Source organism: Canis lupus, chromosome 8, assembly GCF_003254725.2.
Source record: "Canis lupus dingo isolate Sandy chromosome 8, ASM325472v2, whole genome shotgun sequence".
Lineage (NCBI taxonomy): Eukaryota > Metazoa > Chordata > Mammalia > Carnivora > Canidae > Canis > Canis lupus.
The window spans coordinates 35988356-36002865 of record NC_064250.1 but is presented as its reverse complement, the minus strand read 5'-3'; the positions used below and the strand labels follow the sequence as shown (position 1 = coordinate 36002865).

General features: G+C 33.9%; 1 protein-coding gene across 6 annotated transcripts in view; it reads right to left on the bottom strand.

The window, feature by feature from the left end:
* Window positions 1–14510, bottom strand: part of MNAT1 (MNAT1 component of CDK activating kinase) — a 188449-nt gene that overhangs the window by 31822 nt on the left and 142117 nt on the right. For 2 of the 6 annotated variants that reach the window (XM_025444292.3, XM_025444293.3), the window contains one exon: window positions 1040–1166. The exons of the other annotated variants lie outside the window; for them this stretch is intronic. In XM_025444292.3, the coding sequence (XP_025300077.1) occupies window positions 1040–1166 (127 nt within the window). The remainder of the gene's footprint in view (window positions 1–1039; window positions 1167–14510) is intronic. 6 annotated transcript variants of the gene reach the window in all.

Below are 14510 nucleotides of genomic sequence, written 5' to 3'. Positions count from 1 at the left end.
CACACCTGAAACTAATGTAACATTGTATGAACTATATTTCAATTCAGAAAAAGGTTTTAAAAAATGAATGGCAAATAATCCACTGATGATCAGAAAAGTAACATTAACATAATGGTATCTAATACTGAGAGGTTCAGCTTGTTTTAAATAAATGAAGCATATGTTTTAAACACTAACATAAAGTTATACAGGTAGAAAAACATCAAATTATTGAAAGAGATCATTCAGGATATATACCTGATAGGGACTGGCTTTAGCCACCCAGTAAAGATAGTATTGTTTTCCACATATTAAGAAAATAGAAGTATAGGGTAGAGAGCAGGTTAAGAACATTAACCTGATACAATAAAATACTGTGTGCCACTGACTGTGTATTTTACAAAAATGACATAATTGTATCTTAGATTACAAACAAACATAACTAAATAGAATGATAAACCCAGTCAATCTTTGAAAGAGCTTTTGCTCCTGAGACAGATCATCAGCTGCAGAATAAAGATGAAGAGAAAAAGAAAAGAAAAGGCAAATATTTAAGTACAAGCTATCCTATAGACACAAAGAGCATGCTTATTCCCAAAACCACTGAACAAAAGATGTAAATAGTTGTGTAAATTTAAAGTTAGCTGGGTATCTAAGGGAGTACATAATTCACCATTATTTTTTAAAACGGACTTTCAGAATGTTTAAAAATCTTTTACCCTGACAACTAAGCAGTTCTTCTCAGACTATAATAGCAACTCAACAGCTGTAATATATGCCTTAAATTATATATTCATAAAAAATATATATTTTTATGTATATATACATATTATGGACTTTAATGTAGGTAGTAGTATTCACCCAAACTAACTAAATCATAAATATTAAAGGTTTCAGCATTACTAAATAAAAAATTTAGGTCTACAAGATCTACAGACAGATTTTTAAAATAAAGGACACTAACACAAAAATCAGAGATATATCATGAAAACAAAATTTTAAGTTACACTCAATAATACAACAGGCTTTGTTAAGCCAGAAGTTTTTACAGTCTACCTACTTTTATCCAGCCCAGCAGCTGTGGCAAGTGGTGGTGGTGAATCAGAAGGAAGTGGCAGCTGCACAGACTCTCTGGCAACAGAATAATGCAGTCCCTGTCTTTCTCTGACTTCTCTTCTTGGGCCTCCCTTGACACAGCAGGCAACAAGAGCGAGCAGTGAGAATAAAGCCTGAAGCAGCTGCCTTAACATTCTGATGCTTGCTGTAGCTCTCACACATAAAGACTTGTGTCCAAGTGTCATACTCTATAGGCCATGCAAAACTCTGAAGGAGGCCTTCTCTCTATGAAAGTCATCACAGAGTTGGACTGGCATCTAAGCCAAAAACCTTGGCATTTTCGTAGACTGTTTCTTACTTTCCATATGAAGTCAGCTGCCAAATCCTATTAATTCTATCCCTAAATCTCTCTTGAATTCATTCTCTTAACTCCATCCTCACTGTTTAGACTTCTCTATTTTGGCCTTTTTAAAAATTTCAAGCTATTCAAATACATCATTCATACTGCTGCCTTGAGAAGTATTTTTAAATATAAATCCAAATATGTCGCCTATTAAAAGTTCAACAGCTCCTAATTACTAAAAGTGTATGGTCCAGGGGTACCTGGCTGGCTCAGTCAGTAGCAGATCATGCAACTCTTGATCTTTGGAGTATGAGTTCAAACCTCATGTTGCGTGTAGTTTGCTTAAAAATAGTATCTTAAAAAAAAGGTATATGGTCCAAAATCCAGATAGAGAAAACAGAAAAACAGTGGTTTTTCAACCTTGATTTAAGATACACAGAAGTAAATGGGAAGTAAATAAGGAAGTAGAGAAAATGAGTATTATCTAAAATATTTAATATGGCAAATAAGACTCTTTATGCTCTGTAATCCTAACCAGTTTCTTGTCACTCTTTGTTACAAACCCTGTGTTCTAGTAAGACTCAACGACTTATATTTCTATCAAAGGTACCATGTTCTTTCAAATCTCTCTCCTCCAACAGAATGGTATATGTATGCTACTGGCAGACTCAAATTTATCCTTTAAAATGGAGCTGAAATTCCATCACCTCCATGAAGCTTTCCTTGACCCTATCCCAAATAATGATATACTTGTTTATATGGCAGTCTCCATCTCCAGATGTCAGCTCTTGAGAGAGGAACCAGGGATGACTGGTATCCATACTTTAAGCACCCAGCACAATTATATACATTTCCGAAAGAAGAATCATCTTGGCCCCCATCTTGACCCCACTATCATGCCTCTCTCTCTTATAGCTCTCAAATTCTCTTCGATCTAAAAAGTTATTTCATGGAAAGATGATTCAGATGATTTTATAGGAAAGTTGTATCAAGAACATTGTTATGCTATTGAGACTGTTTCAGAACACAGAAAAAAGTTTATGAAGCAGACAAAAGATTGACCTGAAAACCATGAAAATACCTCCTACAACAATGTTTAGGATTATAGATTGAAGATCTTCAAGAAAACACTACCAATTTGTATAGTGTTATTTAATACACAGTATTAATCATGTGGTTTAAGTAGTGTGTAGTTTAATACTAAACAGTATTATATTACAGAAGCAATAAAAAAGTAAATAAAAATTTAAAAATAAAAAGCCATTTCAGAAACACCTGAGCCTTCAAGGCACTGTGAGATGAGGTAAAATGGGGTTCGGGGAGGTAAAAAACAAAAATGAGTAAGAAATTATTCCCAGATTTAGAAGAACTTACAATCTAGAGGAAAAAAATGACAAAAAGATAAAGAAGAAAGATGAATCTTTAGTAATAAGGATTTTGAAGGAAGATGTCTTTAAGTAAGTACTCTGGAACTAACCGATAGTAGCATCCGTAAATACAGCCAAAACTAAACATTGCCTCAATGACCCCTAATTTTTAACCTGGAAAAGCTATTAAGGGAACCAGTTTTCCTTTACCAATGCATATTATATTTTTCTGACCTCTGAATGCAAATATCTTGAGTTTGAAGACTGAAACAAAATTTAAACCTTTCTGTATTAGAAGGTTAGGTGTTTGAGGTTGAAAGAAGCTGGTTCCTGTCAAAATGTTTCCTAGCCTAGGAATCAGAGACCCTCTTGGGTCTAAAACAATAATAATAAATATTTACTTCAGGGCTTAATTATAAATTGAGAGTAAAGATGTAAAATGTTTCCTTACAGTTTTCACATTTAAAATCAAACATTCCTCAAAAAATAAAATAAAATAAAATAAAATAAAATAAAATAAAATAAAATAAAATAAATAAAAAAAAACATTCCTCAAGCTTAATATATACCTCTAACACTCACTATTACTATTCCAGATAGGCCCAAAGCTAAAATGTAATTCAAAGAAAAGACAACATTCCTTAAGTCAAGAAAAAGTTCAGGACTCAGTAGTCACATACCTTTGCTTACAGTAAGAATTACTGCAGATGATATGCAAAACACGTGGCTTTAAAGGAAATTCAATGGGGAAAGAATAATTTTTCAACAAATGGTATTGGAACAATTGGGTAGCTGTGCAAAAAACATATCTCACACCATTACAAAAACATTAACTTGGCATAGATCAGAGGCCTAAATGTAAATATTAAAACTATAAAAACTTTTAGAGGAAAACACAGGAGGAAATCTTCATGGCCTTCAGGTAGCCAAAATTGTCTTAGGACACCAAAGGCACGTTCCATGAAAGAAAAAAAATGGTAAGATAGACTTGATAAAAATTCAACTATATTTATGTTTCAAAAGACATCAATAAAAACATGAAAAAAACCACACTCTGGGAAAAAATATTGACAAGTTATGATTCTAGCAAAGAACTGATATCAGAATATATAAATAACTCATAACTTAATAAGACAATGACCAGATTTTAAAATAGGCAATTGATCTGGACAGCTCAACAAAAAAGATATTTGAATGGTTAATAAGGATAAAAAAAGATGTTCAACATCACTAGTCATCAGGAAAATGCAAATTAAATATGCATTGGGATACTATCTTTTACCCACTAAAATGGTTACAATCAAAATGAGAGGTAATAGTGGGGCACTTGAGCGGCTCAGTCAGTTAAGTGTCCAACTCTTGATTTTGGCTCAGGACATGATCTCAGGGTCCTGAGATGCAGCCTCAAATCAGGCTCTGTGCTCAGCAGGGAGTCTGCTTAAGGTTCTCTCTCTCCCTCTGCCCCTTCCCCTGCTTGTGCATATGTTCTATATCTCCCCGCCTCCCTAATAAATAAATAAACTATTTTTTAAAAATGATAGGTAATACTAACTTTGGACCATGCTTCCACCAGGGGAAAAGGTAAGTTTCTTAGAAATTTATTCTATTTAGGGGATTGGAAACATTCTGCAGCTTTTCAAAAGCTAAACAGAAGCCCACTCACCTCTTCCTGACTTCTATCCTCACCCTATGCATGTATGCTGCTAAGGATATGGAAAAATAGGAACTCTCATGCTAGTGGGAAGGTTAAATGTTACAGCCACCTTGGACAACAGTTCCTATACCTACTCCTAGGTATATACCCAAGAGAAAGAAATCATATGTCCATATAAGGATTTACATATGAATGTTCATAGCAGCATTATTCATAATGCCACAAATTCAGAAACAACTCGAAGCCCATCAACTTATGAATAGATAAGGTAGATAATAGTTAGATAAAATGTCATATATCCATACAATGGAATATTATTCAGCAACAAAGAGAAATGAGATATCAATATATGCTACAAAAACATGAAAGAAGCAAGACACAAAAGACCACATATTATATGATTACATTTACATGAAATGTCTAGATAGGCAAATCTATTGAGACAAAGAAGAGGTGAAAATGGTTGCCCATGTCTGGGAATGGGAAATGGGGATTAACTGTAAACGGACATGATGAATCTTTTGTGGATGAAAGAAAAGTTCTAACATTGGAATGTGGTCAGATTCAGTACATAATAAAAATGCTCAAAAAGAAAGAATTTTTTTTCTCTTTCTTCTGAACTCTCTAGACTTATCATAGTACTTTTCATTTGCCATTTAACATTGGGCTCCTTGAGGCATGAGGATACTCACAAAGAACAGACCCTCCCCACATGCAGGGCACATACATCCAATCCTGACCTTCCCTGTAACCACAGCTCTGCTGGTGGTGGCAGGAGCAGCAGGAAATGAGCAGGGGCAAGGAGTAAGTGGCCTAGAATATTTTGCAGATAGGCAGGTAGATGCATGTGGCTCCAAGCCCACTAAAATATGTTCCATTAAAAAAAAATTAAAATAAGAATAAAAAATAAAACATGTTCCACTGTTCCGTCAGACTTTACTTACAAAACACAAATTCAAAGATAAAATTAAGAATTTCAAGATGGTGACCACAAAGCACTGAACTTCAAGTACAGGGCCTCTTTCAGAACATGGGACTACAATGGTCATACATACCTGAATCAGGACTTGATTGTAGTGATGGCAGCATAACTTGGTAAATTTACCAAAATTCCTTGAGTCATACACTTAAAATGGGTGAACTCTACAATATGTAAATTATACATCAGTGTGGGATTTTTTTTAATGGCTTTAAGAATTTACCAATTTGGGTAAAGCATCATGAGAGTGCAGGACATATAGGCCTTTATGTCTAGGCCTAAGTGAGTAAACCAGCCTGAGATCCTTTTCTAGAGCCAAGCAAAGGATACCCTCTGATAAAAAAAAAAAAAATTGTGTCTCAGAAAGCTCCATGTCAGGTCAGAAGATAAGGTTCTCTTTTTGAATATGTAAATTGGCAACTCTGTAGATAGAACAGGGGTAATTTCTGAGGTAATGAGTTTATCTCATAACTGGAAATAATACTTCTTAGATGCTAGGGGTTTCTAAACAAAGAGTAAGGCCAAATGAATAGCACTGTGTTTAAAATCCACAATTAAGACTGAATCTCCATTGGGGTGCCTGGGTGGCTGAGTTGGTGAGCGTCCAACTCTCGATCTCATCAGACTTGATTTCAGCTCAAGTCATGATCTCAGGGTTTTGAGATTGAGCCCTACAACAGGCCAGGTGCTCAGCAGAGTCTGCTTGCCCCTACCCTGACCCCACCCCCTCACTTGCTCATGCATCTTTAAATAAATACATACATAACATACTTTTAAAAAGACTGAATCTCCATCAAAAGAGCTCTTACAGTGGGCAATTCCAAGTGCTGAATGGTTTCTGACTGAGCCTACTCTGACTCAATGAACCAGAGGCCTATACCTCTATGCTAGAATTTGATAACCTAAGTAATAACCTAAGGGCTCTTAAAAGACCTCACATTCTGCCAAAACACATACCTAAAATTACAGGTAAAACAGGATTGAGGCAGTTCACCCAAAACCTATGCAAAATTCATAATCATAGCACTAACAAAGACATTAATAATCCTCCTGTAAGTATTGGCATAGTTTATTTTATAAAAGGTTGGTTAAGTTCCAAACAAATAGATAATACAGTAAATATACCTTTTAGGATAAAGGAAGAAAAAAGTAAATGTAATTTGATGGGAAAAGTTGTGAGAAAGGGGTAAGGCTGCCAAATTATGAAAACAAGGGCAAGGGACGCCTGGGTGGCTCAGTGGTTGGGCATCTGCCTTTGGCTCAGGGCATGATCCTGGGGACCTAAGATTGAGTCCTGCATCGGGCTCCCCACAGGGAGCCTGCTTCTCCCTCTGCCTATGACTTTGCTTCTATCTCTCATGAATAAATAAATAAAATCTTTAAAAAGAAAAAGAAAGAAAACAAGGGCAACATGCACAAAAATTGGAAAGAACTCCAAAAAATAGCACTTCCAAGAGAGAGTGCATGGCAAAACTAAGCCAAAAAGAAGAACACAGTGAGAATGGGCATCCTATATAGTACTCTATTCATTCTTCTGTTGCTTGCTGCATGCATTCATCTATGTTAATGTATCTGTATATCTGAGTTCAGCTGCTATTACTAGGTAACATAACACATTTATCTACTGGGAAAAATCAGGTGTGAACCAAATCATGTGTGTCTCTCATATTTTATAGATATCATTCCCCTATTTACCATTCACATGAGTTAATCTGTATTATAGATATGAATGGGTTCTAGAAACAGGGGATGTAATAGGACAGACTGTATTTGATCTAATGCCTGTTTCAACTTGTTTACCAGTTGTTAACTCTTTCCCTGGTTTGCTTTATCCAAGATCCCCAATGCTGGACAGCTTTTAGTGATCATATCTGTAGAAAAACTTTCAGATAATTTTTCTCTCTACGCATTCAGCATTTTGTTTTAGAGAGTTGGGGGTGAGGGTGGTGTCTTTCAGGATGGTTTTACAAGACAGCAAAGAGATTTACTATATATCCTTATTTCTTCATTTAAAAAGTAGATAAATGAATACAGTAGTCCCCCCCCTTATCCAGGGGAGATGCCTAGAATCACAGATAATACCAAACCCTATATATACGTTTTTCCTATATATACATATGATAAAGTTTAATTTACAAATTAGGCACACTAAGAGATTAACAAAAACTAATGATATAGAACAATTATAATATATTGTAATAAAAGTTATGCCAATGCATCCTCTCTCTCAAAACATCTTACTGTACTACACTCACCCTTCTTCTTGTGATTACTTAAGATAAAATGCCTACATGATCAGATGAAATGAGGCAGATGACAGGCATTGTGCCATAGCATTAGGCTACTATTGACCTTCTGAGGATAAGTCATAAGGAAGATCATCTGCATGCACATTGTGGTTGACTTTGGGTAACTGAAACTAAGGAAAGCAAGACTGTGGATTGGAGTGAGGAGGGGTATTGCTACTGTACTTCATTTTATTCTTACACTGGAAAACAATCTTAATTTTTCTTACTATAACACTAATAGAAAAAATATACTTTCCACCATAATCCAAAAACTAACACTGTTTTGCTATTTTCAAGGCATGGAATATAATAATAAAAAAAAAACAGGTACTGAATTTGAACAGCTCTTTAACAGTGGCAGAAGCTTAGTAATGTAACTTTTTATGCAAATCATACATTCTATTGATATGTGACATACCAATAAAGTAAAATGGTAATATCTCTCCAAATTAAAAAAAAAAAAAGAACTCTTACTGCTTTGGAAATTTCATTATAGTTACAAATATTGACAAATGTTTTTAACTTAGAAAAATCTACTGGTCAAACAAGTTTTCATCATAAAAAAATGCAAACTGCTGAGCCAACGAAAGGTAAAATACTTGTTTCCTGAAACAAGCTTTTCTGTTTTACTTTTAATATTTCTTCTGGCTCTTTTAAAGTGGTGGTCATTATATTTATTAATGTTCATGTGCCAGATGTTAAAAAGCCATTTAGCCTTAAATGGGCCTTAAAAACACGCCTATCCTTCAATCCCGGGATTTTACTAATGAAATAATAAGGAATGTTACGCAAAAATTTGGCAACAATCTATTTATAAAAACAACCTAAATATCTAATATGGAACTGCTTAAATAAATTATGATATGTAATACTTTAAATGATGCTATGGATAAATATGGAAAGATAGTTTCAACACGGTAAGTTAAAAGAGATAACAAAATAACACAGCAAGCATATGTGTTTTTATAAAATATACACTATACATGAAATATAGGAAAAGGTCTAGAAAGCTATTTACCATCGCTAAACCAGTGGTTTTCAAAGTGTGGTTCCCCAATCAACAGCATCAGCATCTCTTGGGAACCTGTTAGATATGAAAATTCTGGGGGCACATGGGTGGCTCAGTTGGTTAAGCATTTTGACTTTTGATTTCAGCTTAGGTCATCATCTCAGGGGCTCAGGTCATGATCTCACGGTCATGATATCAAGCCCCACATTGGGCTCTATGCTCAGCAAGGAGTCTCCTAGAGACTCTCTCCCTCTCCCTCTCCCTCTCCTCCCGCTCTTGCATGCTCATGGGCGCTCTCTCGGTCTCTCTCTCTCTCAAATAAATAAACAAATTTAAAAAAAAAAGATATAAAAATTCTGGGGCCCCACATCAGTCCTACTAAATCAGAAAAGTGTTTTAGTAAACCCTCATAGTGATTCTGAATACCAAAGTTGAGAATCACTATTCCAGATTCCTTATTAGAATCAGGATCCCTTTGAGACTCTGCTGACAATTATGAACTTTCAGAAAAGTGCACATTTGGAATGCTCAATTTCATACATAATTCAGAGACAAACAAAGCAGAAGGTATCTGTAGTGGTATAATACTATCTCCCCAATGGAGGATATTTATTGAGCCCTAGGACTCTACCTACAACAAAAAACACATACATAACTGCATATAAGTTGCCAAAACTAAACTGAGAAAAATGAAGGAACCAGAAAACTGTAAACCAAACCCTCGAGTCTGGCACACCAGTATTTCTTCTGGTTTGTCTTCACTTACTCAGATTCCAAGGCTGACATAAAATCTCCTGGGTTTAACTTTCCAAACTTCTGAACTTTATTGAGTTTACAGGTTGAACTTGTGCCCTTTGCAATGGAGAATTCTCACATGATCACTATTCCATTTGACTATCAATCTGTACTTCCTGGCCTTAAGAGAAAAACTTTCAAAGCTTAAAAAAATTTTTTTCTAATTTCTGAACAATGTGAATGTTTTAAAAACAAAGAGGCATAGAACTCACATGTCCTAGGATTTAAGCAGATCCCTGATTTCCTTTAACTTATAAGAAGTAGTAACATCGAACTACACAGACTTCAAATTATAGCTTCATAAGAAAATAAAGGCTACAAATTAAAAGATTTAATTAGGCAATCAGTAATCATCTCTTAATTGTATTCTTCAAAATCAGTTGCAGGTTTCTGTGATAACATATGCATCTCCTATGATAATGAAGTTTAACCATAAAAAAAATTAATGTTATTCTAAGAAAAAAATTCCAAGTCTTTTTTTTTTAAACACTATATGCACACCTGCTATTCTCCTATCAATCCAAGCAGGAAACTATTTCTCCTCTACATCACGAGCAATAGAAAAGTACTTATTAAAACATTAATCACAGTCCATTATATTCTGACTCACTGCCAAAAGTTCCCATTACATCACTGAAAATATCTATTAACCCAAACCTGCTTCTGACAAGTTACAGGAGTGCAGTGTTTAGAATTTAGTAATGTAAGTCAGTTTAAAAAGAACAGTTACACAATTGATTTTGCAGTGGCAGCAAAAATAATTTTTTTTCGACATTTACTACCAATACGTTGATTTAACTGGTGTTTCTACTGTAAAATTATTTAAAAATTATTTCAAATTTCACCTAGCATTATTAAACACATTTACTATGAAAGTATTAAATACAGGTGACTGGTTAAAGAATTTCAAAATGTGCTGAATATACCACTGTATGTAAAACTATATTGTCTTGTGTAAATATGGGCCTTGTTTAGAGCCATGTCTCACAGGAAATTGTAGCAAATGAAAACCATCCCTGTTTTTCCACTCCCACTCTTTTAGGATTTATGTTTTTACATTTAAAACCAGTTATACAGAGGAAAAAAAAAACCAACATGGCAACATTACCTTCAAATCAGTATAAAGACTATTTTGAGCATTCTTATCATGTTAAAATAACTGAATTTTAGTAGAACCAAAGCTTAAATATATTTTGAGTCTATATCGGCAAAACCAACTATCTGGTTTTCACTTGTTGAATATTTGTTTGAGGAGTGGTGACATGGGCTTCTTCCAAACCAAGAGGAAAGGAATCAATATTAAGATGATAAAATGCTAAGAAAAAAGCATAAGGGATTTGAGTCATTATCTTCCACAAGGACAGAGATCATTGATGGCTTATTATGATTTGCATACTGAAGAAAAAAAAAAAAGACCCAGTAACTCAATGGTAGAAACATGAGTAATTTTTCTGTTTACTTATATCTTAAAATTTTTTCTATAAAGAACATACATTACCTATATAGGAGAAAACTTAATGAGTTTATTTAATAGAAGCTCTTAAGAAAGCTGTATGTGACTCCAAATGACTAGAAAAGATTCTTAGAACACAAAAAGCTTACTTTGCTTAGCATATTATATTGTATACATTTTCTTTCAGATTTAAATTTTTATAGTCTCTATTCTTTCTGAAAATAGGAATGAATGACAATTTCCAAAGCTTATATACAATCTAATGTTTCTTATACTTGGTGCTTAATTTAGTTATTAGAAAATTCATGGCAGAAGGATTTAGAGAAATTAAAAGCATGTATTATATCTTAGTTAATAAAAAGACAGAAAAAGAAAACAGACCTAGATTACAATCACAGAACATGTTAACTATAAATTAGAGGGTTCTTTAACCCAAGAACCAACATGTTTTATATTTGAAAGGTTAAAAGAGTCACCAAGCTACACATGTCTCATAATTTCCTAACAACTCAATCTCCAGATCATTTTTTCTTTTTTTTGAAGGAAATACAATTTCCTCATATCTAAAGAAAAATGTGTTATCTTTACTTGAAATTGGTTTTTAAGAAAATATTAATCTTTCAGGACACACTTCAAAATGGTTAACCTGAATGCTAGCCTGTGATCCTGAGTTCCCATCAAAAAAAATGAAGAATTAGTAAGTGACCGCACACTTTACAATACTTTCACAATTAATGGTCTAGCCAACATATCATTAAAAGACTCTTTTCTTGCTGATGTTTTTAAAGACCCTGACTTCATATAAGCACAGACATATTATCTTCAATGTGAATATAAATATTTAAGTGATTAATTTAAGTTCTACATTTTATTACTAAAATCATTATTTACAAAATTCAAAGTTGCCTCTAAAAACACTTAATATTTTTCATTAAGGCTTCTTTAGAACAAATACAAGCAAAAAATAAATGACAAAAACCTACTAGCACAGTCATTTTATTTTACTTCTTCCCTAAGTCTTTAACAAGCATTCCTTGAATACTACCTGCCATATAACATTGACCAGAAAATAATTCTCATTGGTATGGTATGTGTAAATTAGAATTTTAGTATTTATCTATAAACTTGGATAAAAAACAAACTCTAGGGTATGATTATCCTTAGTAGATCTTCAGAAATCATTATATTTAATAAACAGTAAAAACTGTAGTAATAGACACAGTACTTATATTAAAAGTAAAACTTCACTCTGAAAAAAAAACTAACAATACAGATCATGCAGAATCATTAAATGACTTAGGATATATAATTTGACAATTGTTTTTATATTAAAGTATCTCCGGCCTGAAAATGCCATTTGAAAATCATAATGAGAAAGAAAAACAAAATCCATCAACAAAATTAAACTGAACTTAAACTTTAAAAATGAGTTTAAGATCAATATTTACAGAGCTCACTACACATTAGTAATATTCCCAGCAACAAATGTTAACTCCAATGGTAGCATTTATCACTCAAATAGCTAACATTTACATAGTACTTACCACGTGTCAGATATTATTATAAGGATTTATCATTTATTAACTCATTTAATCCTCCCAACTCTATGACACAGGCTCTAATATCTTCATTTTGAAAATGAGAAAACAAAATACAGAGAGATTAAACTGCCCAGGGAATTAATTAATAAAAAATCCGGTACTGAATAAACCCAGGGCAGTGTAACTCCAGAGTATGTTCTCTTAATCTTTACACTAAAAGGTTAATGTGATAATAAACCTTAAATAGTTTGGTATTGCTACATCTATATTTGATAAATTAATGGAGAGAATAGATGACATTATTCTTACTGGTAATTCATTATCCTAGTGATATTCATTAATCATACTATTTTTCAACAAGTGGAAGCAGGATGTAATCCCAACTACTACAGAGCATTCCTTTTGTCTATGTTAACTAGCCCACAATCTTGGTCAACCAACATTAGATTCAATCCGGCAAGTGTCCACTTCCATGAAGTGGTGGACACCTTTAAAGCCAGATGTGACCTCTACCTCTCCCTTGCTCCATAAAACTTTTCACTAACCAAATAATAACAGTTAACATTTATTGAATGTTTTCTTAAGTACTAAGAGTACTATGAGTTAAGTACTATAAATTAAGTTTTATAATCAAAACAATCCTGAGAGATAGACTCTATTACCATCTTCACTTTACAATTAAGAAAAGTAAGGTTCAGAGAGGTTAAGTTCTCATAGCTAAGGTACAGAGCTTGGATTTCAAGTCAGGTATATATATATATTTTTTAAGATTTTATTTATTTATTCATGAGAGACACAGAGACAGAGAGGCAGAGACACAGGCAGAGGGAGAAGCAGGCTCCATGCAGGGAGCCCAATGCAGGACCCGATTCCGGGTCTCCAGGATCACACCCTGGGCCGAAGGCGGCGCTAAACCACCAAGCTACCGAGGCTGCCCTCAAGTCAGGTATATTTAACACTAAACACTCCCATACAGAAGAATTCTATACTGTTTAACCCTGTGCCACGCACAGTGACACTATGAGAGCATATATCTCATATAGTGCATTGCATCCCATTTATTCACATATCATCATACCCCTCAATTCTGTATCAAGAGTTCTTTGGTGACCAAAACCATGTCTTAAATGCTTTTATTTCCTAAAACTAAAATGGCCTTAATGAACATCTGATGAACAAATAACTGAGTAAACAGATGATTATCTAATGAAAAAAATATATATTGACAGATCAGCAATTCTCAAACTTTTTCACCTTAGGATCTCCTTACATTCTTAAAAATTACTGAGGACTCCTAAAGAGCTTCTGTTTAGGTAGGGCATGTATACCTATATTTTCTACATTAAAAATTAGAACAGGGCACCTAAGTGGTGCAGTAGGTTTAACATCTGACTTTTGGTTTCAGTTCAGGTCATGATCTCAAGATTGTGAGACTGAGCCCTGTATCAGGCTCTGCACTCAGTGCACAGCATGGAGCCCACTTGGGACTCTCTCCCTCTGCCCTGCCCCTGCCTCAAATAAATAAATAAATATTTTTTAAAAACTAAAACTAAAAAATTAGAAAATATTTATTCATTTAAAAATAACAGTTAAAGCCTATTACATGTTAGCATAATATACTACATAACACTTGTCAAAAGGAAGCTGCAATGCCTATTTTAATATCAAATTAATTAGATTTCATAGCAAAGAACATTACTAGAAATAAAGAAAATCCTTTCATAATGATAAAGAGGCCAATAAATGAAGAGTTTATAACAATCCTAAATGTTTATGTTCCTAATGAAAGTGAATTTGCAGAAAAATCCAGTGGACTCATGAGAAACTACTACAACTAAATGAGTTCTGCAAGGTTGTTTGCAAGCTGTAAGATCAACATACAAAATTTAATCATACCTTCATCCCAGAAGAAAGCAATAATTATAAATTGAAAAACTTTTAAGGGATCCCTGGGTGGCTCAGTGGTTTAGCGTCTGCTTTCTGCCGGGGGTGTGATCCCGGAGTTCCAGGATCAAGTCCCACATTGGGCTCCCTGCATGAAATGAA